The following is a 26187-nucleotide window of genomic DNA, read 5'->3' on the forward strand; positions in this document are numbered from 1 at the left end:
AAGGTATTACAGATGCAAAATAAATATTATGTTCTAATCCTGTATATTATTGTACAGTAACACTATTATATTTTAGCATGTTTCCAGCAGTAGACAAATGTATACATATAAATTTGTCCATGATTCATTCCATAAGTTGGCTTTTCATCACTTAAAAAAATATTTCATTAAAATATTTTGTATTTAGGGGCGCCTGGGTGGCTCAGTCGGTTAAGCGGCCGACTTCGGCTCAGGTCATGATCTCGCGGCCCGTGAGTTCGAGCCCCATGTCGGGCTCTGTGCTGACAGCTCGGAGCCTGGAGCCTGTTTCAGATTCTGTGTCTCCCTCTCTCTGACCCTCCCCTGTTCATGCTCTGTCTCTTCCTGTCTCAAAAATAAATAAAACGTTAAAAAAAAAAATTAAAAAAAAATTTTGTATTTAAAGAAAAATATAAAAGGCCATAATCCTACCCTCATTTGCCAGAACTGTTTTAAGAAATAAAGCATGATAGGGGCACCTGGGTGGTTCAGTTGGTTAAGTGTCCAACTCTTGATTTTGCCTCAGGTCATAACCCTACTGCTTGTGGGATCAAGCCCTGCATTGGGCTCCATGCTGACAGCATGGAGCCTGCTTGGGATTCTCCCTCTCTCTCTTTCTCTCTCTCTCTCTCTCTCTCTCTCTCTCTGTCCCTCCCCTGCTCGTGTATTCTCTTTCTGTCTCTCAAAAGAAATAAATAAACTTTTTTTAAAAAATGAAATAAAGCATCATAAACAGATTTCAAGTTTGCTTTGTACCCTCCCTGATTTCTTTCCCCACCTGTCCCCTTGGAGAACTCTTCTAGTAAAGCCAGTGTGTGTATTTCTGATATATGTATTTATATTTTTGCTATATATTTACATAATCAGAAAATATTTAAATAGTTAAAAAATAACTAATCATTATCAGACTATGTATATATCTACCAGACTTCAATAAGATTTTAAAATTCAACATTATGTTTGATACTTATGAAGTAATAATACATGTCACTATCGTTCACTTATTTTAACCACTCATCATAATTCCACAGTGTGACTACGCCATGATGAATTTACCCACTGTCCTATCCATAGGCTTTAGTTTGTTTCAGGTTTGCCATGAAAATTCTTCTATGTCTCTTTCAGTGCACACCTGATAATTTCTCCAGGAAACATACTAAAAGTGGAAATGCTGAGTTGTAGGTTATGCCTTACATTGTGTGCAGCACACCCATTGTGTATTTGTAAAGTCATTTTAAAAACTATCCACCAAAAAAGAGCATATTTGTATATTGTAACTCCAAGACTAATTTTATTCTCCATCTAATTTAAGAGCTAAGGCATTAGTGACTGTGGTTTTATATATACAGAGATATATCACCAGGATTCAATTAACTATATACTTATTTTACAATAAACACACTTACTAGAACTCTTATTAATGCCCTTCCTACATAATTCTTATAAGTTAAACATGTCTACTACTAAATTTATAGAAGTCATGGTTAAATATACCTATAAGGATATAATTCTCTGGCTTAGATTAATAAAAGCATTTGAAATACAGACTGCCTGAAGCTATTGTATTTTCAAGTGCTAAATTACTCTGCCATGTATGAAATTACTTACTCTGAATCTTCCACTTATATTGAAATGCCATCCTTCATTCAGACAGTTGATGCTGAGCAGTCTACAGTGGTCAATTACTTTCTCACAGTTTTTTCCAGTAAATCCTAGCAAACAACTGTAAATACATCCATGTAAATAGGAAAAGTTACAATGTAAATATTATCACAAAAGTCTATTAGCAATCTGACAAAAATAATAATGCTTTGTTTAAATCACATACAAGGCATATTACTACCTGATATTTTCAACCATTAATTTTGTCTATGTATATTTCTGTTCTTAGTTATCTATTTAGTGAGAATCTGATAATTTCTCCAGGAAAGGCTATTTATTTAATAGCCTTAATATCATCTTTTGATAATTTAAAAGTAAAATAAGCTTAGGCCTAATTGAATACTTAACAATAAAATACAGGTTTTAGAAAACTATCGGAATAAATAAGACCATTATTAAAATGTGAAAAAGAAAGATGACAGGTGAGATTTCTAATGCTTAGTAAAGCCATTCTCCACTGATGATTTGCTACAAGGATCCGATGACACACATGAATTTGAGACATAGCATAGAGAGTTACATTGAACAGTAATGGTATGGCCACAATTGGGCTAATTGCAGAGACTTATTTATGTTCATCCTCACTTTAAAAAAAAAATAAAGCAATCTTGTAGTGTAAATGCCTAGGAATAAGCTTTTTTGATTATAATGAGAATGCCTGACATCAATCTTTTGATTGACAAGGCATCCACTTCAGACATCCATCCCTAGTAAATGTTTTGCCAGCTGTATGACACAGCTACTAGCTACACAACTAGATCAGAAGCCAGGCCTTCCCTTCCCATGAAGTTCCCTTTTAACAAACTCTGTGTAACTAAATAACTGACCCCCTGAGTGACCCTGCATTTCCTTTCCCACTCCCTAATTCTCACTCTTTCATTCTAAATTCACCAGTAAAGAATGAATCTGTGAAACTGCAGACACCCCACTCTGGACTCCAATGAAAGCAGAAACCTAGCTCCATGTATTTCCTCTCTCTCTCTCTCTCTCTCTCTCTCTCTCTCTCTCTCTCTCTCTGCCAGCAACTTGGCTGCTGGCCTGCGGGCATGCTTTGTACCCCCCAGAACTTGGGAATGTTAAACCTTGTTTCTCAAAGATCCCTGATGGTAAGTGCATCTTGCAATCATACGAGCCACAGGGGGCAGTCTAGCCATAACATTGGCTCCTGTGGGGGAAACATATGCAGAAGCTGCCACAAGTGGTATTGGCCTGGGTGATTCCCCAGGCATCCCTGGCTGATAGCATCTCTATCAATAGGTTGAGACATGCACAAACAAATCTAGATACCAGTTTACTTCAATTCATGAGCTGCAATCAATAAGATGCTAAGAACACACGGTGTTCTGTCTTTCTTTGCCCTCACTTATTAATTTGTGAGAAATATTCCTGTACTTTAAATCACATTTGGTAAACTTTCTATCAAAAGTGAATGGAGCACCAAATTAAATGATGATGTGTCTCTCTAAAGTGGATACTAGTGATTTTAAGACCGAAATAATACTTTTAAGACAAAGTTGTTTTAAGCTGATTTAATAATGAAGCAAATTGTACAATATATTAATTATTTCAAGTTTATTTTAAGAACACAGGAGAATTTCATAAAAGAAGGAATCAAAGGCCATGTTGACACAGTTTAATGGAAACAGCATCAGTAAAATACTTAGTAATTCTCTTTCCCTGCTGTTCAAGGCACAGCATGGCACTTTCAACTTGTAGAATTAAATCATTCCCTCCGTTGTGTCAGCAATGCCATCCATTTTTTAGCACCTACTATGTTCCAGCCACTAGTTTAATTATTTTCACACTATTTTCTTATTTTCACATTTAATCCTTATAAACACCATATAAGGTCCATTTGTATGGATTATAAAATCCTTATATGTGATACATATTATTACCACTATATTAAATTAAGAAACAAACTCAGAGAAGTTAAGAGATTTACTTTGGTCATATGACTAGTTTTAGAGATGTTATTAAAATTAAGTATGGTCTAACTTTATATGCATTATATTTGCTACTCCATTAATAAAAACTGTTAGGACATGTTTACCTTACTTCTCTCATTCTGAGGATCTACCTAGAAACCCAGAAATCACTCCAAGTATCACTTGGTTATGAAAGGAAGCATTCTCACTCATTTCTACTGGGAGTAGAAAAACAGAAGTAGCAGGAATAAGGAAACATCAGAATGACTTAAAATTTTGATTTGGTGAGTATTACTTATCATATCTCAATTTTCCTTTGGGAGGGAATGAATCCAACTGTTGACGACTAACTAAGGACAAGTGTAGTATTTAGACTTATCTTATTCTGGAGTATGGTTTCCAAAGAGAAGGATCAGAGCTATAGTCATTCATGAAATCAGATCAACAGGTTTCAACTCCTAGAAAGATGTTTCTAAAAAAAGCAGAACTTACTAATTATGAAAAGTTGGGCCGAAGTATTAGCACCCTCACAACATACCTAGAAGGAAGCCCCAAAACACCATTTATAATACTTGGCCTAGGGAGGTTTAACCCAAAGGCAAAGGAAATCCATAATGAGAAAATTTTTCTGTTGAGTTAACAGGATATCAACCTTCCATGCCTCCACTCCTACTCATGGTTTGAAATCTAAGAGGAGCTCTTGAACCTCATCCTAATGACATCCTAACAACTCAGTCTGCAGGCAAGGAAAGAAAAGGCTACTATTCTTAACACAAGAATTTAAACCAGGGGTGCCTAGGTGGCTCAGTTGGTTAAGTGAGTGACGCCTGATTTTGACTCAGGTCATGATCTCATAGTAGTGGTGAGATCGAGCCTGTGTCAGTCTCTGTACTAAGCAGTGGAGTCTGCTTAAGATTCTCTCTCCCTCTGCCCTTCTCCCTTTCCTCTCTCTTTCTAAAAAAAAAGACGTTAAACCAGAGAAAATAAAACCAAACAAAAAGAAATAAAAGCAAACTCTAGAATAATACAGATGCTTTGAGAAATTCTATTACAAAAGTGCAAGTGAAGATGAAAACTTCCAAAGGTAAGGAAAAATAAATGAAAGAGAAAGAGAAATTTCAAACAGCATCAATATTTGCCTCAATAACTTAGATATGATTTTCATGAAATACAATACAGAAAATAATATGGTGAAATAGCATATAAACAGGGAGGTGACTTAGTAGCTAACAAAAATAAAATGGAGCCAAGAGTTAAGAACGAAATGCTTTGATGTTAAAGTACGTAGAAATAAAATATGTTCAATATAAACAGTAAAGTCAGAATTGTCACCTCACCCCCTCCCCCAAATCCATCAGAAGTATATAATTCATATTTGGGAATATACAACAAAAAGTGGAAGAAAGAAAATGTAAAAAATAAACACTTAAAACACAGTGAATCAGAATATTTTAAAAGCTTGATAAGGACAAAGATACATTTTATGAACTGGTTTGTGTGAATATCAGAACACAATAGCTAATATTTGGCAATTTTCTGTAAACTTTATTATATTTAGCTTTTCTACCCTTTCTTCATTCATATTTCAACCTTCATAAAGTAAACTATACTGGCTTACTGATACATTCCCTATGACATTACAACAGGCATAAATTTTAAGCAAATACAGTGCCCAATAATTTTATTTTAAATGAAGTCTTAGTACAAAATTATGCTGACTATATTTTGCATCAAGAGAAAAGTACTACAATTAATGAGGCCAGAGTCAGTTCTTTAAAAGATCATGAGATATATATTTTTCCAGAATGTGTAATTAAGAAATCAAGAGAAAGAACACAAATATACAAAAATAAAAATGCAAAAGGGAATATGAGGACAAATGGAAGCTAACAACACTACATATTCCTTAGTGCAATTATGCCAAAAAGTTTATGTCAAAATATAGATTGCCAAAATTGAATGAAAATAAAGGTTGAATAGAACAAATATTTAGTGGAACTAACTAAAAGATGCTAGACTTATTTATTTATATGAATGAAGAATTCAAATTCCTATTAAAGAGATGATTCTTGTGATATGTTAGTCTTGATTCTAAGAAGATGTTTGCTAGTTATCTATCAAGCATCAAAAATTTTCAGAATTTGGATGCAAAAGACTCAAAATTTACAACAATAATAGTTACCACTAAATCCATACTTGAAAATGAAAATATGTTGTATTTATTGACACAAAATTATATTTCTAGGAATTTATCTTAAGAAATAATCAGATGTAATAAATATATATTTACATCCATATTTCTGCCATGATATTCCAAAGCGCCTACAGAAAGGAGACAACTTCTAATGTAAGAGGTCATCCTAATCCACCATCCTGGCCCACCATCACTCTTCCATACCACCAATAATCCAAGGACATTATAAACAAGAAACTAATTCATGTCCAAATTGTCCATTCTTCTTCAGAAACCTTGGTCATCAAAAGTTTCACGTTAATGATTCCAATTTTCATTGTATATTTTAAATATAATTAATTTAGCATCATCTTAGCTTTTTTTTCTCTCATAAAATGTATATTTTACTCTTGAACTGAGAAGAAACAAAACATTTTGTTCTCAGGCAACTATAAGCAGTTCTCTACGACTAGAGCTCAAAGTGAATAATGAGAGTAGCAAGAGAAGAGAAAGGAGAAGGTGATCATGAAGGAATTTGTAAGAGTTACCTAAGTATCAAAATGTAAGACTGAAAACCAGGAGATTTGGAAGTAGAGAATTGAAATGAAAGAAAATAAACAATTAGGTGTGCCTGGGTGGCTCAGTAGGTTGAGCGTCTGACTTCAGCTCAGGTCATGATCTCACAGTTGACGAGTTCGAGCCCCATGTTGGGCTCTGTGCTGACAGCTCAGGGCCTGGAGCCTCCTTCAGATTCTGTGACTCCCTCTCTCTCTGCCCCTTCCCTGCTCATGCTCTGTCTCTCTCTATCTCAAAAATAAATACACATTAAAAAGTAAAAAGAAAATAAGCAACTAAACAAGTATAAATGATGAAATAGGCTTTGTATGAATCAATGGTAATACGTCATTGTACTGAAGACTAATATTATCTTAAATCTCTTTAACTGAAGTTAAAAAAAAAAAAGGTGAGATTGAGACACTCCAGAGAGAGAAAGAGGTGTCAGGTCAACTTTTAGATCTGAAATTAAGGTAAAGCCTCATCTGCTTACCCTCAAAACTGCTGTTCCCTTCTATTATCTGCCATCCACTAGTATAATGGGATCACGTAAATCCATGGTGCTGCTCATGCCTCTATTTCTCCTTACACTGTGATCATTTTATAAACTCAAATTCTCCATGGCCTGAACTGTAACACTGATCTCCATGCTGCCTCTACTGCAACAGCTGCCACTCTTCCCAGAACACTGTGTTAACTTTACTGCTCATACCTCCACAGCTACTCTACCCCAACCATGCCAAACTTTCTACTGTGCATGCCATTAACACTGTCAGTCCACACTGCCTCTCAGCCTTCCAATGGCCATGGCTTTGCCTACTTCCCTCATAACCTCTATTACTCAAACTTTTGCTATAAAGTAGCTAGGTAACTGTTTTACCTCCTTGGAGATCCATGCGTTTAAATGATTCTCATAGCAGAAGTCTGCATACTTAGATCCCTTTGATTTACACATAGCTCTTTACAATCAGGAGTTCAGGAGTTCAATGGATGAATCCAGGTACTGGTACTCATTCCCACCCTTGAGATGAATTCTCCTTTTTGGAGAGAAATTTTTTTTTAGGGTTTCACAGAATCTTTCCTCTTTTATTTTCTTTTTTCTCCTTCCTTCCTTTCTTCTCCCCTTCTTTCTTTCCTTCCTTCCTTCCTTCCTTCCTTCCTTCCTTCCTTCCTTCCTTCCTCTATGCATTTCCAAGTACAACATGTTACCTTACATGCATAAATGCAAGTAGTCATGACCACAGTTAAATGCCTTTATTAGGCATTATTCCATTAAGAGCAGTTAATGAATATGCATACTTAACTCCAGTTTTGCCTAACTCCATATCAGACAGCTGTATGCCTCCACTGCAGCATCCTCAGTGTTCATGACATATAAACTATCTGGATTTCATCTGGATTTGATCCTGAAGTATGATGACATCAATTTAAAAATTGAAATTTGCTTCAATATGCCTAGATCTTTTATAACTAGTCTGGCAGGAGAATGGACGTTGAGTTTGTGGAAAACTGTAGTTTGGAGACTAATCATGGACTATTATAGTAATATAGGAGAAATGAAATACACTCTATAGCAGTATAGAGAAGAATAAACAAATAGAAGAGATGTTCAGAAGGCAGAATGAACAAAACTTGAAATCCTGTTCACATTTATTAACAGGAAGAAAACTACACAGTGCCAATTAGTATTTGGTAATTTTCTTCATACTTTTAATATGTTCTCATATTTAATATGTTCTTATATTATTTTTTATTCTGATTTCAGTTGCTATTTATTGTACTTCTCCTCTTTATAGTTCAGAAAGGCTCTCAAACATTTATATTCCACTAATGGTAACCTTCTATTTCCTTGATGTATTGTCAATCACATAATCTTTACTTTGGTGTGGGGGGAGGCAAAAAAATTGCTAATTGTTTCATCAATCTGGATACATAATCTTCCCTATGGAACCCCATAGTTCTTCCTCATGATGTCTACATTCCTTTCCTTTCCATTTATAAATCTTGGGACCTTGCTCAAATAATTTATTTCTTTTAGTTCTACACCTTAAATAAGATTTCTTCCACTGGATGCCCCATCGGTTTCAGGACTCCTATTTTTAGCACCTATTTTATATATGTACCTAGATATTCTATCATTATCTATTTATATTTACCTATGTGAGTATATGTACACATGTGTGTACATGCACATGTACACACACAAGCACACATTTTAATCTTCATTTTTTTCAACACCCTCATTTTTACTTCATATTCCCTTTTTGACATTTCTATTCTACTACATTTTATTTTTAGAAAGAATATTTTCCAGTTACCTTTTTCATATAGAACACCTGGATGATAAGTTTTCTGATTGTCTGCATAAATATAAATAGTTCACTCACCACCCAATATATAGTAGTCATGTGTAAGATTTGGGGGAGGCAATATTTTCTCTTCGTAGTCTACAGATGTTTTCTAAATCTATAAATGCTATACCACTATCCTGAAGCTACTGGTGTTGAAATTAAACAATGCGATGCCATACTGGTTACTTTTCCTTTGTAGGTAAATTGTTTTTTCCTGCCTTAAAGCTTGATAGATATTTCATTATGTGTTTTTTTTTATCATCAATCTAGCTTGGATAGAGAGCATTTTTAATACTCAGACTCAGCTCTTGCTCCAGCTCAAAGAAATATTCTACAATTTGATTAATTATTGCTTCTCCTTCATATGTTCTTTTTACTCCTTCTAGAGTGGCTATCATGTACATGTTACATCTCCTTGATCTATTCTCCAAGATATTCAATTTTTTTCATGATTCATTAACTAATTCATATTAAGCTCTTCAATAAATAATCCTTGAGCTCCTATTGTAGATAGTTATTTTTCTAGCCATGGTGCATATTCGATGGATAAGTTTTTTGTTTTGTTTTGTTTTGTTTTGTTTTCCCTCATGAGGTTCATCTTTTAGTGGTAGATGACAGAAAATAAAGACCTTAGGATGTAGAATATTTCAAGAGAAAAGTATATCAGGTTAAAGTATATAGAAAGCACAGGTGTTTGCTATTTTACTAAGTGTGCATCAGGGACAGTTGCCCATGAGACAATTACTATTTCATAAAACCATGATAAATTTAGGGTTAGGTCATGAATGTACATGAAGATAAAACCAGGTCCCCATAAATTTACTCTTTTCTCTACTTTAAAATCTTCCATAAAGCATTCTAGATTTCCATAATTTGGGTCACCAATTTCCTTTCAATTTTCCACCTACGTGAAATTGAATAGTATGTTTTTTAGCTGTAGAATTGATATGTACATATATCTTTGTGTTTTCCTCTTGAATCTTTTCACTTATTTTGACTACAGTTATCTACTTTTTTTTAATTTTTTTTTCAACGTTTATTTATTTTTGGGACAGAGAGAGACAGAGCTTGAACGGGGGAGGGGTAGAGAGAGAGGGAGACACAGAATCGAAACAGGCTCCAGGCTCCGAACCATCAGCCCAGAGCCTGATGCGGGGCTCGAACTCCCGGACTGCGAGATCGTGACCTGGCTGAAGTCGGACGCTTAACCGACTGCGCCACCCAGGCGCCCCTACAGTTATCTAATTTGATATGACTTCTCTCTCCTCCAGAAATTTTAATATTCTCAAGTTGTATTGGTTTTATTTTAACTCCTGTTCCTCTCCTAAGTCTCTGGCCTCCATTGCATGCAATATTTTTCTTTGCTAACTCAGTGTCTTAGGTGGGGTATCCTTCAGTGAATGGAAGGAAAATTGGGCCAATAAAGTTGAAGCAGCCAGGACATCAGTCCTTTCCTTAGGGACACAGATCTGGCTTCTCTCCTCCTTGGTATCACTGAACATCTGAAAGCCTTCAGTCCTTAAATTCAGAACTTAGTTAACTATGGCAAAGGAGAAGAATACTTAAGTAGGCTGATTTTGACCTACCCTCAAATAGTCAAAGTATTTATATTGATGGAGTAGCCACTCTTTTCTGGTTATTGTTCTGTTGTCTCTCTGCTAATTTACAAACGCTTGCTAGCTCACAAAGCAAGAGAATCTGCATGGATTGCTTCTGTTGAGATAGTCAGGGAAGCTAAGACCAAACTCATTATAGTTGCTCGAGGTGTCTAGCCACCATTTTTGTCAAAGAAGTCAGTTGTTTTAAGTATGGGGAGAAGGGAAAGAAATGCCTTACAGATCACCATGTTCTTAGAAGATACAATGTATAATTACATTTTTTGTAAAAAACTATTGTTGTATAATAAATATGAAAGTAGTAAGAAATGATAAATATTTTTTGTAAAACTAGAGAGTAAGAGGGACATAAATAACTGTGATGAAAATGTTTAAGGTATTAGTTTTCATGGTAAAAAGGGAGATAATATATAGAAGGACAGAGGACCTGAAAAAGATACAAGGAAAAGCAAAGATAATGGTAATAAAATATTTTTAGTGGAAAATTTAGGGGAGAATAAAACACATTTTTATCTTCTCCATTTCTTTTTTCTCCTGAAATGATTTCCTTTAACTGCCTGAAATGTATCTCCATTATTGGGTTGCATTTTGTCAATTAAGCCAATATTTACTAGAAAATTAGCTTTATTCTGATTCTTGGACAGAGTATCCCAAACTTTGTTCAATGACCTATGGAATACATGCTACTGATTTTAATGAGAAGTGTCAGGCTCTTTTGGGAACACAACATTAGATAAAACAGAGTAATGACAGCAAAACTTCATCACCAGCATTTTGACAAATAATTCATGTAATGCAGAAATACTGGCATGTGTTTCATTTATTTATTTTTAAGGTGTAGAGAATTCATGTAAAAATCAATGAACCTAAATATTTAGCATATTTTAACTACAAGTTTTTAAAATATAGTTTTCAAAGTACTGAGGAAAATATAAACTTAATAAAATTAAACATGAAATGTTCCATGCTGTTATAAATAATTGGTAGGAAAATTATTGCAGTAATACACTAAAATAATGAAGTAACTACTGCAGAAAAAAACAAAAAATGAAAATTGAAAATTAAAAATTATTTGATATTTTTAAACAGCTAGCTTCAAATACAGCATGTCAACAGTGTCCCTCATGGATTGGGAGCATATTCTTGCTTAACGTTTTCTAGCTGCTGAAATGGCTCTTTCAAACTCTATACCCTTCTAGGAAAAGGAAGGCGGCAGTTATAAAGTAACTCCAAATAATTTTCTCTGATTTTGTTATCTTGAAATACTCCTATCACTTGTTTGGACACTTGGAGGAGGTTTTGTTACATTTTTTTTTCTGGGTCTGTACCACTCTGTTACAAATGAGTTGTAATTTTTTGGCACATAGAAAGCATTGTGGTTTACTTTTGTCTCCTTTGGTTTCATAATCTATAGATGGAAATTCTGATGCAGAGTTACTTGTATCAATTTCAACACTGTCATGTACCTATTCCACTTCTTAGAAAAAGCCCTTTGAGGTAAATAAAGACCTATTCTTACAATAGAAGCTTTGCAATAACACTATACACTTGTCTTCTGCGACTTGTAAGGGCATAGGCAGATGCCTAACTTATATACTATTCATTTTATCAATTTAACTTTTTTTGCATTAACTGAGAAAGTGAGTAATTTTCTGGATCTCAAGAAAATAAATGATTCCTCTTTTATAGTTCTTTAAACCTTAAACAATGCTATTAGACAAAAATATCTGTATTTTTTAATGAAAAATAGCATGATATACTTCAAACCTAGAGAAAAAAAGCAGTATTAAAATATTAGAATAGTGATCCCTGTGCATTACTATATGTTAGACTGCAGGGGGTACCTGGGGAGTCTCAGTTGGTTAAGCATCCCACTCTTGATTTTGGCTCAGGTCATGATCTCAGGGTTGTGAGATGGAACCCCACATTGGGCTCCATGCTGAGCTTGGAGCCTGTTTAAGAGTCTCTTTCTCTCCCGCTCCTCCTTCCCTCCCCTCCCCACTCCCATGCTCTCTCTGTCAGAAAAAAAATACAAAAATAAATGTTAGACTAGGGGGCAGGAGAAAAATCATAAATACATAAAATTATGATTACAGATAATGATAACTGCTGAAAGGAAGCAATCAAGAAAGCAAGCTAACAAGCCAAGTTAATGTGGAGAGAATAATTGAGTAGAACTATTTTCAAATGTTTATCAAGATTGACAGGAAAGAAATTTTGAGGAGATATTTGAGCAAAACACACAATGAAGTGCATATCAAACCACCACAGTTTCTGGGGGAAATGCCCTTTAAATAGGAGATCAACAAATAACGGAGGCTTGAAAATAGGCGATGCTTAAGGTATTCCAGAAACTTCTCAAAGACCAAAGTTTCAGCAGTTGAGTAATCAAAGGGAACATAGATGATGGTAGAGAAATAGGCAGAAGCAGTTTATGGCTAGCCTTCTAAGCATTTTAAATATTTTTTTAAACGCTTATTTATTTTTGAGACAGAGAGAGACAGAGCATGAACAGGGGAGGGGCAGAGAGAGAGGGAGACATAGAATCTGAAACAGGCTCCAGGCTCTGAGCCATCAGCCCAGAGCCCGACGCGGGGCTTGAACTCACGGACCGTGAGATCATGACCTGAGCTGAAGTCGGACGCTTAACCGACCAAGCCACCCAGGCGCCCCTAAAGAATTTATATTTTATTTAAACGTTATGGGAACCCATTGAGTGGTAGTGGCAGAGTAGTAACATATGTAAAAACAAATACACTGTCTTGTGTGGAAGAGATGATAAAGAAGCAAACTATCTCATACTTAGTTTCGCCACTTAGTTTTACCACTATAATGGCAAATCTGAGATGATGGCAAATCTGTCCTCTAATATATTTACTCTTTTTCTCCTTGATTCAATCCAGTATAAGGGGATATCCAATTGATTCCGTCTTAAAAATGTGTCCATAATTCAACCACTTACCATTCCTCTCTTTCCTATCCTGTTCCAAATCACTATCTTCTCCTATCTAGATTACTACATTAACTCCTAACAGATCTCTTTGCCTCTATCTGTGTCACTCTACAGTTCAACACAACAAAGTACCATTTTAAAATAATATAGGCAAGACAATGTTCTTCATTTGCCAGCAACACTGTAATACTTCCTATTTTCCTTAGAGTAACACTCAAAGACTTAGAGCAGCAGGCATGGACTGCTACTGTCTCATCTCTGGTTTACTCTCCATTTTCACGACTTTCCCCTTCTTTTTCCAGACCAGTGACACTGGTCTCATTAGTGTGACCTCAGTAGGCCAGTGATTGTGCATGGAGTACTCTCTCTCTCTCATGGACATTTTTTCTCCTGGAAGTTGCATGTTCCATCACCTCACTCAAATCACTGGTTTCTTAATGAGGTTTTCATTTAATGTCCTCCATATACTTAAATGAAGAGTCAAAACAAGGAGGTCAAGTGGGGGGAGGGGTATCAAACTGTTCCAGATGAGAATTTTTTGTGGCTTGAACAAGGATGTTAACCTCATAATGATAAAAGTGTTCATATTCATTAAAAGTATTTATGAGAGAACTTAAAGGATTTGCTGATAATGGACAAGAAGGGGGCTAAAATAGACACTGGGAAATCAAATGTTAAGTCTAAAGAATGCTTACAGAATATCACGTTTATTCAGGGATTGAAAATCAACACATTGATATGGAATATATTAAATTTGAGATGCGACACCAGACATGTATGAAAGAAAGACCGATGTTTACCAGATGGGATGTAGAATTAAACAGGCTTTGTGTTTTCAGGTCATTATAACACAGAAAAAGAGAGAAAATGAGTTTAAGAGTGGAAGTATGGGTATGATTTTAAAAAGTAAAACAAAGACTAAGTCCAAGGGTGATGGCAGAGGAAAGCAATTGCAGTCAAATAATTAGAGGTGCATACTGGTTGTAGAAAAACATTACATAATTTCGGTGTTAAAGTACATGAATGAGTGAACTTGAAATACATGCATTGGTGATCAGAGAGTAGCAACTTAAATCAAGGTGTTGTAGGCATGCAATTACAGGTCATGATAATTTATAATATATGACCATAGGAAATTTGCCAAGATCAGGAGGAGGAGGAAAAAGTTACTGCAAAAAAATTGTCAAAGGATTTAAATAATCAAGATAGGTGACTTTACAAGGTGAATATCAAAGTCATCAAGGAAGATGGCAGCAGTGCTAGAGAAAAGGACAGCAAGCCAGAGGCTAAAGCCTTTAGTAGAAGATGGACAGGAAGGGAGAGGAAAAGATACTTGAAAAGTGGGAGGGAGAAACAATGAGTTCGAGAGAGAATAGTATAGCTGATGTCCTAGGCTAAAAGTAGACAGGCTTTTCAGAAGGAGGAAGAAAAATATGACAACAAGGGCAAGGCTATCTATACATTTCTTTACCAGTGGTACACAGGTTGTGGAAGAGGTATAGTAGCCACTTAAGGGGATTATAGGCCCTCAGGTTTCAGTCAGAAGAAGAAAGTATACAAACGAGATTGGGGTTTTAGAGAATTTGCTGCTGACAAAATGAGATCCAGAAGGCATAGCAAAAGAGTATTGGATACTAAGAAGTGTTAGACATTGTGCAGACCATTATGGGACTAAGATTCATCTGATCAGGTATGCCATGGAAGACTTAGAGGTCACACAATGTTGAGTCAACCTTCATGCATAGAGGTATGCACTAACTTCAGTCATAACGCTTCATTTATTATTTACAAGGAAATTAGTCCAGGACTAATGGGAAGAAGGTAATACTGATGTGAACATATCTTCTCAAAATGAGGTATTTAGGGGATCAGATTTGAGAATGACTTCTGCCAATTATAACTTCCCTGAAAGTATAAAATTATATTAACAGTATCAGAAGCTATTCTTGATGAGGAAATGCCAATAATGTCCTAGATGTTTTCCATTTTAATATAGTTTATAACCAGCATCTGAAATTATGAAATCATAAACTTAACAAACTTTTTCTATGTTAAATTTCAGGATGATTTATTCAAAAGAGGAAGTTAGTCTTATAAATATGGCTATTGATTTCAGGCAAAGAAAAATGCAGCAACTAGCTTTTGATATAATTAACTTCAAGAAATTGAGGTTTCCTATTAGCTTAGAATTACTGAATGACCAAATGGAAGTACTCCATTAATTAACAAATTCTGATCCAAATGTGTGATTGCTATTTTAAAAGCATCTTTTAGAATTAATGTGAAAATATAATTTTATTATATGTTGAAAGGAAGTATGTTGACCTATGCATTTCTGTGTCTACAATGTTCTTTTTCAAAGTCACATTGCATGCTTAATTAGGTTTACTTGTGACACAAACTGAAAACCCTAATTCTACCCATGGCTGTCACGCAGACTAATGAAATGCTGAAACTGACTTGAGGAAAAAAAATATGTTAATACATTGAATTGACACTTAAGCAGGGCAAGCAGGCTGTAATTGCAACCCAGTGAGTAGGAAACAGGGAAACTAAAAAAAAAAAAAGGTGAGAGAATAAAATAGAACATTATTATATACACCATTCATATACCAGGAATAATCTTGGAATTTGAGTAGAAAAAATAAAATTTAGAAAGCAAAAATATGCCTATCACAAAATTTGTGATTTTAAAGATATAGTATTTATATATTCTTCCAATATCTATTTATGGTGTCTTTTACAAGTTGACTCTCAATAAATATTTGTTTAACCCAATTGCCTTTCAGGTTAGAAAAAATTGTAAGAGAAATATACTGACTGCTTTTATTAACATGTATTTCCTCATTTTAAGGTTTCCTCATTTTCAACTGTCTAGAATGTGATTGTCTTTACATATAGAAAATATTAGAGTCATTGCATTCAGTAAATATTAAAATACATAAATGTATCTTCCTGTGTGTGTGTTTGTGTGTGTGTGTATGTATGTGTGTGTGATTAGAAGTATGGTTCAATATAGTCTTCAAAGCCTTTATGTGGTCTTATGTTACAAATCCTTCCCAAACTAGCATATAGAGGAGGATTCAGAATCCTGTATTCCAGGCCACAATGCCCTTCCCTTCACCACCTGAGCATCCCCATCAGTTAGGTGATCAAGAGTCCTAGAAAGCCACACTGGAGCTGTGGTCTGCAATGCTTTGGATATTTCCACTCATATAAATGAAATGGTGCCCATAGAGACCTGCCACTTTAGCACTGCCTTTAAAGAGCTGCCCACTGAGCTCTGTGAGTTCTGACAAGACCTCACACCCCTAGTTGATGCCAAAACTCACTGTCACCCCACCATGATCTATGTTTGTGACCATCATGGTTAACCCTTTGTCACCATTTACCTCAGACACCTCAAGAACTCAGAGCATCCTAGGCCTTTCCTTACCATCTGACTCTTTCCTCCCAATCATCTCTGTACACATTTTTCATTTTCACTGTAATCTTTTCAGTCATGGCTACTCTTTCTCCCTCTCCCTTCATATTTAGGGGCTGGATGTCAGGTAGGTGTCTTTTTTCCTCTTTGTGGCTTCAGAAGGATCAGTGTCCAAGCCTTCTCCTCAAAAAATCTCAGTGGAGGATGATGCCATTAAATCATGCTATAGGTATATCTTCTTGTTCCTGGGCATTCACTATATTCTGGGCATTCACTATATTCTTTAATACTTAACACCTGTCTCATTATATATTTTTGTAAAATAATCCCAGTCTTACTTGGTTATTTCAATATCTGCAGAGCTGATACATTTAAAATCCTAGTGTTTTGGAGGTCAGGGTACTGTCTTAACTCAAAGATTGCAATCTTTGCAGGGCACCTGGGGGACACAGCTAGTTAAGCATCCAACTTTAGCTCAGGTCATGATCTCAGAGTTTGTGAGTTTAAGCCTCATATTGGCCTCGCCGCTGTCAGCCTGTCAGCACAGAGTCAGCTTCAGATCCTCTGTCCTCTTCTATCTGCCCCTCTCCCACTTGTGCTCTACTCCCCTGCCCCCCCCAATAAAAAGATTGCAATCTTCATATTAACTGCACAGACTATTCTCACTATAGTATTCCATACACTACTATCATGTATAATTATCTTCCCTCTATAATATTAAATTACCAATATTAATTTCAAGCATCTCATATTCCACTCACAACCTCATTTCCCTATCTAGCTTACTCCTAGTCCTTTTTTCTCCCCAACAATTTAAAAAAATTTTTTTTAATGTGTATTTATTTTTGAGAGAGAGAGAGACAGAATGCGAATGGGTTGGGGCAAAGAGAGAGGGAGGCCCAGAATCTGAAGCAGGCTCCAGGCTCCGAGGGCTGAGCACAGAGCCCGACACAGGGCTCAAACTCAGGAGCTGTGAGATCATGACCTGAGTCCAAGTCAGACACTCAACTGACTGAGCCACCCAGGCGCCCCATCTCCCCAACAATTCTTAATCCCCATGATCTACTGATCCTACCAACACATCAATATCTATTATCCTCCATCATGTCTTCACTTGTACCTGGATTATATCACATGATCCATTTCCATACTCACTTCTTGCATATACCCTCAAGTCATATGCCTCATTTCCCTCCATTATTGTTGCCTGGTCAAAATTTAACCTCAGTTTAATTCAACATCCAGGCTATTCCATGTGGGCATATGAATAACAACATGTAGTTTGAGGATGTTATACTTTACCATGAATTCATCTTCACTAATTTCAAGAAGAACCTTCTTGCTATGTATCAATAATGTTATTATATTTCCCTCTTATTATATATAACAATTTTACACCTTCTCTTCTCCTTTGCTTCCTACTTCACTTGAGGAATTAATCAGAAGACAGTTTCCAAAATATTACACACCACATATTCAAAGAACTATAAGCATAAATATTCTACATTTTCTGCTATCACAATTGATGTAACATACTCTGTCCTAAGCCAATTCCTTTGCTTGTGTACTATATATCCCATCTTATTTCACCTAATACTTAAAAATTACCTGCTTTGAACTTACTTCAGCTGTCACTCTACTACTTTATATTGCTATTATCCTTTAAAGGTAAAGCCTAATTTTTTCATTGTATTCACTTGTAAACTGTGTCTAATCAAGATTTTTTCCCATTCCTTTTGTTTTCTTCCTTCCTTCCTTCTTTTCTTTCCATTTCTTTTTTTTTAATTTTTTTTAATGTTTATTTATTTTTGAGACAGAGAGAGACAGAGCATGAACGGGGGAGGGGCAGAGAGAGAGGGAGACACAGAACTGGAAGCAGGCTCCAGGCTCTGAGCCATCAGCCCAGAGCCTGACGCGGGGCTCGAACTCACCGAACGTGAGATCGTGACCTGAGCTAAGTCGGACGCTTAACCGACTGAGTCCCCCAGGCGCCCCTTTCTTTCTTTCTTTCTTTCTTTCTTTCTTTCTTTCTTTCTTTCTTTCTTTCTTTCCTTCTTTCCTTCCTTCCTTCCTTCCTTCCATCCTTCCTTCCTTCCTTCCTTCCTTCCTTCCTTCCTTCCTTCCTTCCTTTCTTTCTTTTCTTTCTTTCTTTCTTTCTTTTCTTTCTTTCTCTCTCTCTCTCTCTCTCTCTCTCTCTCTCTCTCTCTCTCTCTCTTTCTCTCTCTCTCTCTCTCTCTCTCTCTCTCTTTCTTTCTTTCTTTCTCTTTCTTTCTTTTTCTTTTCTTCTTTCTTTCTTTCTTTCTTTCTTTCTTTCTTTCTTTCTTTCTCTTTCTCTCTCTCTCTTTCTTTTTGTCCCATATAGGGAGCAAATTTTTCCCATAATTTTGTCAAATTGTTCTTTTCAGAAAACAATACATTATCTCCAATTGCCAATTGCATAGAACAATTTTCACTTACCTCTAACTAGATCTAACCACATTCTTTGAAAAGTCTGGAACTGTCTTAATATTCTTAAAATATTTTATAGTTTCTGTAATGACCCTCTGCATTTTTTTCACCTCAATTCACTGACCGCTACTTTTCAGCTTCATATTCCATTCCTTAAACTCTCCTGGGTCCATGGTCTCAGTCTGCAAACCTCTCACTTCCCTATCAAGATTCACTGTAAACTAATTTAATTTGTTTCTTGTTTTTTTTATTAGTTTTTTAAAATTTATTTTGAAAGAGACAGCATGTGAGCAGGGGAGGGTCAGAGAGAGAGAGACAGAGAGAGAGAGAGAGAGAGAGAGAGAGAGAGACAGAGAGAATCCCAAGCAGGCTCCGTGCACTCTGTGCACAGAGTCGGACACATGGCTCCAGCTCATGAAACTGTCAGATCATGGCCTGAGCCGAAGTTGAATGCCTAACTGACTGAGTTACCCAGGTGCCAAGGTTTCCTGGTTTTAAATGCCATATGTATATGACTAGCTTTCAAATGTATATATGTCACCCAGACACCTCCTTTAAAATAGCAACAAGCATACCTGAAAGCTTACCTTAAATATCTTCACTCGACTCTATTATGTGTCTCAGCTAATATGTGCCACACTGATATTCTGATTTCTATGCCTCTCAACCATACTTCTCTTCTTCCAAATATCCCCATTTTAGAAAATTCTATTTCTAATCTTTCAATGGAGTGAATAACCTTAGAGTAACCCATGACCTCTTTTTTAGCCAGTCCTTCAGAAAAACACTGAATCTTCTTTAGAAATATATTCCAGGGGCGCCTGGGTGGCTCAGTCTGTTAAGCGCCCATTTTTGCTTAGGTCATGATCTCTTGGTTGGTGAGTTTGAGCCCCACATTGGGATCTGTGCTGACAGCTCTGAGCCCGGAGCCTGCTTCAGATTCTGTGTCTCCCTCTCTCTCTCTGCCCCTTCTCACTCACACTCTGTCTGCCTCTCTCTCTCTCTCTTTCTCAAAATTAAACTAAACATTAAAAAAAGGAAATATATTCCACATGTGATCGCTAATTGCCATCATCACATGTCACCTTAGTAGCAGTCCCAGTCATCACTATCTCTAGGCTGTATTATCACAGTAGCATCCTAGCTGTTCTCCCTGCTTCTTCCCTTGGGATCATACAGCCATAGTCTATTCTATAAAAGGGAGTCAGAGTGATTCTTTAAAACAGTATCTCCCTCCTAGAATATAAGTTTATTAAGATAAGGGCATTTTGCCCGTTTTTCCTTTCTTTTTTCCTACTGCTGCAGAAAAGCTTCTATTACAATAAGAAAGTTTAAGGAAAAGGAGGTACTAAATAAATAGTTATGAAATTAATGAATGAATGAGTCATTTCATTTCACATCTAGAGGTAAGACTTTCCATCTCAGTGAAATACAAAACATTTATTATAAACAAATTAAATAATGAATTAAATAAGCTTTTTAGAAAATATTCTATGTGTTACATAGTAAAAGGTTCCAAAGATACAAAAATGATTATAACACAGTTATTCCCTTGAGTATGGCACAGGAGAATAAGACTTTCATAGCAATTCAAAATTATAGTCTATGAAGTAGTCAACCATATTGTAGGAACATTTTGTCATCTTTCAGAAGATAATAATAAGGTGAAAAATAGGACGATGAATACTACAAAGGATTTAAAATATGTGATTTAAAATCACATATTTAAAATATGTGATTCAATTAAATTTGGTTTACATAGACTACCAATGTACTGCTTTAAAAATTTTGTTATAAATAACAAAATCCCAATTCAAATACATTAAACTGATACCAGATTTACTGGTCCATGTAATCAAATAATTTGTAAGTAGTCTTGACTTTATGCACAGTGAGACTGATTTTGGCTTTTTAAAAATCCTCTCAGCCTTACACTTATGTATATTTTGGCTGTGTCCACTTGCTGGATTTCCTGATGGCTGTCAGATGGCATCCAGTAGCTCAGCTACACTGTTCAAGACAGTTTTTTGATGTCACTATAGAGTTTGACGTTTTACATTCTTTTAAAATCTCCAGCAGGAGATTCTGTTTTGTAGACTTTCTGCCAAATGGTTATTTAAGGTATCAAAGTGCAAAAAAGTGTCAAATTTACTTTAAAACAAGTTTGCTTTCCTGTGTCTAAACAAACAAAAAAAGGGTTAAAAAATCCCACTTCTTTCACCTTTGTAAACAGAGAGCAATGATGGTAGAGAAAATTCTCTGGTTTCTGGTCTCCCATTTCTGTGTCACGTCCTAAAGCTGGAAATGGGAAAAGATCTCCTTACCAAAACATTCACTATGGATGACCTCATTGTCTAGCCAGTGCTGACTCTAAAGGTTATACCACTCTTCTGGTCAAACCCTTGTGTAGCTTCTGGGTCTTTGTGTATTTGAGAGCCATGAAAACTCAGTGTGCAGCCTTCTTACATCATCATAGTGTAATTACATTAAGAGTCTCTGCTTCCTCTTAGAGGATATATCAAGGATCTGCTTCTCAGGAGCCACAGATAGGGAGACATCCAACCTATCATAGTCTCTGAGATCTGATCCTTTTTTCACCCCCTCCAAAGACACCTATCTCTCCTATTTCCCTCAGCATAATCCTCTGTAATGTCTTACAACTTGCAATTCATTATCTTAACCTCTTGTACATCGCTTTGGACAGTACTGGACAGTTTCTTCCAAGATGCTTTCTTTTCATCCTCATCCATCCTCTACTGTATTTCAGAATGCTGACCTGTGACTTCTGCCAGGTCCTACTAATGTGCTATACTAGCAGAAAGTCAGAGGTGAGAGGAGAATAAGGTCAGCTATTCATTTCCTCTACTCCCACACTGACAGACTGTAGGTTGTCAGTAACTGTGTTTACATAAGTTCATAGTTCATGTCAGAATGTTCTATACTACAGCTACAGTTCTCTCCCTGGTTTCTATTAACTGCATTCTTAGCTTTCCTTTCAGCAGTGTGGAAGGGAAACAGCTCCACACTGTTCCTAAATTCGGGATGATCAATCACACGTTGCTGTTTTCCTTTAGCCCTTCTCAAATCCTTTATTCTTTTCATTCAACTCTTCTGGATTATTCTGAGTGAACCACAGCTGGTTTCCTTTGAATATTCAGACAACCTTTTAAAGCATTCTTCTAAATAATTTCTTTCATTTTCAGCAATCACTGTATCTCCCAAACTGCACTTTATTTAAAAAATTTTAACCAATGTATTGATTCCCTGGCTAAAATATTCCTCAGTCATGTCAGAAAATCACCAAAATTCTACCTGTCTGATTACTCTAAGGCATCAATTATCCATTTTCCATTTTCCACTAGGGTCCACTTGTACGCCACTTGCTCCCAGCAATGCTATTTATGATGCTTCACTACTGCTAGTTATTGCTCTTAAAAGTGACTTTTTTATACCAAGTTCATAGACATCTAAAGGTTTCAATAGTCTAGGTGTTGAAAGAAATGGTAGTTTATAGACACAAGTAAAAATTGACTCCTTTCTGACACCGTGTTGCTTGTGGTCACTAGATACCAAATAAATTCTTATAACTAACGGTTTACTCTCTTTCTCAAGGGGGTCATTTTGTTTCAGTTCCTCTCTCATCTAATCATAGGAATTCAGATCTAGTCCATATGCTTAAACAGAGAAACTGATACCATCATCAGTATTCTATTCTCCTCACTTCATTTCACTCCTTCCTAACCCCACATTTTTTTTCTCCCAAATTCAGAATACAGAGGAAACGCTTGGGTTGAGGTGTATGGATGTAGGAGGGAAAGAAATAAGGAGGGTTTTCAGCAGTAATGCTGTCTGAGCTCAGCTCCTCTTAACCAGTAATTCTTAAAGTATGGTCTCCAGAACAGCAGTTGCAGCATCACTTGAGAATTTGTTAAAAATGCACATTTGCATTCCCCATCCCAGATTTATTGAATTAGAAACTCTAGGGGTGGGAAATAGCTGTCTGTGTTTTAAAGAGCCCTTTAGGAGATTCTAATGCAGCTAAAATGTGTTACAGCCAAAGTGTGAAAATCATTAATCTAGGGGAAAAAATACCTTTTAAGATAGCTATGCATGGATACATTGTTTTTTTTTTATTTAAAGGTATTTTAGTTGCAGCGCTTTCAGTTTTCTTATTATTTTCAATCATTTCCTTAATCTCCTTTGAGACAAGAAAAAAAGGCTCCAAGACTATTTTTTGTCATTGTTTCAACTTCATGCGTTATTAATTTATATTGATTATGTCTTTATTGTTTCTTTGAGTCAGAGGTAGAAATGTGTTTGACTATCAGTGTGAGTTTAGGGTGTGGGAATCTGGGTACTGGAAATTCAGGTCTTGTGTTCCACATCTGTATCACACTACTTATTTCTGAGGCGTAGGTTTTCACTCATCATTCAAATTAGACTTGTTATTTGTGTCTTGTTGAAGCAGTTCTGTTTTTACACTCCTCTTCACTTTCCTTATAGTTTACCTTCCATTAATAAAGAGTCTTATTTAACCAAAGAAGGGGACCATGTTTTTATTTAAGTAGATTGGAGATAAGCACAATTTTTGCCAATTCTTGAAGAATGTGGTAATTTCAACAACGAGAACACATATCGTGGGGCTCACATTAATTTCATGAGTAAGTTTGCTTCAAAGTTGTTACAACTAGCCTACCCATGTGACATGTTTCATACATCTCAGGGAAACCTAACTCGAATTTCTACAGTGTTCATCCTATCTAGCACATGTTTAACAAAGCATTCAAGACCAAACTCCATCATTTTAAAATTAAGTCAATTAATTAATAATAGAACAATCGAGAGTTGGCAACAATGCTATCTAGCTTTCCTGTTGATGAAATTTAAGACAAAGCCTTCTACACAACCACAATAATGCTAAAAATAAGGGCCAATAATATCATCATACCTAATAAAAAATGAAATCAATATTATATATGTGAGTGTATATTTACCAATATTTATAAAACACTACCCATTCTTTTAAATGATCATTTTTCTAAGTATCTTTACAAATATACTTGCACTATAAGGCTCAGAGCTAGAAATTATAAATTAAAAAGTCAATATTTTTAAAAGAATAAAAATTGAATTTATTGATAAATTAATATATGATTGAATGCATATACAAATTTGTGTGGACTGGTTAGATCTTCTAAGATATGGATATAATGAAGAAGCTTCTCTTCACTTTCTTTTGAAAATGTCACATTTTAAAAGCTTAGTATGTTTTTTCAACTTTGCATTTAGATTCCTTTTGAAATTGATGAAAATTCTGTCCTTTGTACATCTGTAATGTGTATGCATATTGTATTCTTTCAGTGTGTTTAAGGCTTTCCCGTATCATAGCTTATAATTTTCTGCTTTTATGAATATTCTAAAATTTTGAGGCTGTTTATTGCCCTTCGGTAATGCCCAACAGAACTTACTTTAAGCAGCCAGATAAAAGTCAAGCAAGTGTGAAGAGTACAAATTGTACTTCCTAATGGTGTGAGAAAGTATCCATAAAGCTATTTGAAATGGACTAAAATTCTAAGCCCGGATAACTAGGTCACTTCTGTCATTTACAAATGGGTAATTTTTAGCAAATTCTTATTTAAATAAAGCACTATTTCCCCAAATCCTGCCTAAAGACCCTAACTAAAAACTATCAGCAGAGGTCTGCAAATTAAAGGGAGAGATGGTTTACTCTATACTTCTAAAATATAATAACAACACTGTCTGTGTATATCTACTATATACTTGTAGTTATCTCTTTTTTTTTATTTTTATACACCTTCAAGTACTATTCAGTTATTCTAAATATCTGTTATAAAACAAATATATGTTTTATAACTGTTGACCAAATTATGCCTGAGAATATCTTAAGTATGTATTTAAAACAAACAATTCATAAAACCCCAATTAAAATGTTTCTACTTCTACTTGAAAAAGAATATTATATGCCATTAAATAAAATTTAAGCTTAAAATAGAACATTGTTTTATTTTTGTTCACATGGCTTTAAAACCCATATATTTTGTTCAAAAAATAAGAACGTAATTAATCATACCTGCAATGATAATCTTTCTCAAATTTTGTACATGTGGTATTATCCTTGCAAGGAAATGACTCCTGTGGTGTTTGAAGTTGTCTCTTACAAAGCTTGCCTGTAAATATTGGTGAACAGATGTACATGGTGTCCTAGGAAAGATCAGAAAGTATTTTTTATAAAAGTTTTTGGATATTTCAAAGAAAATGAAATGATTCTTATCTGGAGAGACATAGAAGCTATTTTCATAAGCATATAGAAGTTCTCTGTGGAACAACATGAAAGATTATATTTTCTAAAACGTCACAACAGTGTATCCCATCTCATACACTTTTCCTACCACTTGAATGTAACATTCCTTAAACTGAGAATTAGAAACTATCACTTTCTCCTCCTTGTAGGTAAGCAAGCTGTGATGCTCTTTCATTTTCAAGGCTATGTTTAAAAGGCCAGATAATGTCGGTCTAATTATCTTAGGATGCTTGCTCTTGGCACCCAGAGCTGTGAGGAATGCTCACAGCTGTGAGGAAACCTAGGCCTTACAGAGAAGTTACATTTAGGGTTCTGGATTGATAGCTCCAGTAGAGGGCCCAGTTGACAGCCAGTAGCTGTCATGTGACACACCAGACATGTGAGTTAGGATGCCTTGAAGATATTAATATGAAATCATAATATAAATTCAAATATGGATCTTATAAATATAAAAAGTGAGTTGTGGAAATTACTACATTATTTCTTAGTCTTATTTATCAAAATGTTAAAATATAAAAATATCAAATATACAAAATATTAAAAAGGAATAACAAAAAATGACATGTTTACAAAATTACATTATTACATTACATTACATTTTTAAAAAATGTTTACTTACTTAATTTAAGAGAGAGAGTGAGAGAGCGTGAGTGGGGAGAAGGGCAAAGGGAGAGAGAAGACAATCTTAAGCAGGCTCAATGCTCAGCGCTGAGTGCAAATGGGGCTGGATCTCACCA

The 26187-nt window shown here is 35.4% G+C and overlaps 1 protein-coding gene across 3 annotated transcripts in view; it reads right to left on the reverse strand.

Annotated features, from left to right (window-relative positions):
- Window positions 1–26187, reverse strand: part of LOC101082908 (protein eyes shut homolog) — a 906892-nt gene that overhangs the window by 532410 nt on the left and 348295 nt on the right. For all 3 annotated transcript variants that reach the window (XM_045057713.1, XM_045057712.1, XM_045057714.1), the window contains exons 7-8: window positions 25220–25350; window positions 1627–1741 (exon numbers count right to left, since the gene is read on the reverse strand). In XM_045057713.1, coding sequence (XP_044913648.1) covers window positions 1627–1741; window positions 25220–25350 — 246 coding nt within the window. The remainder of the gene's footprint in view (window positions 1–1626; window positions 1742–25219; window positions 25351–26187) is intronic.

Source organism: Felis catus, chromosome B2 (genome assembly GCF_018350175.1).
Source record: "Felis catus isolate Fca126 chromosome B2, F.catus_Fca126_mat1.0, whole genome shotgun sequence".
In the NCBI taxonomy this organism is placed as follows: domain Eukaryota; kingdom Metazoa; phylum Chordata; class Mammalia; order Carnivora; family Felidae; genus Felis; species Felis catus.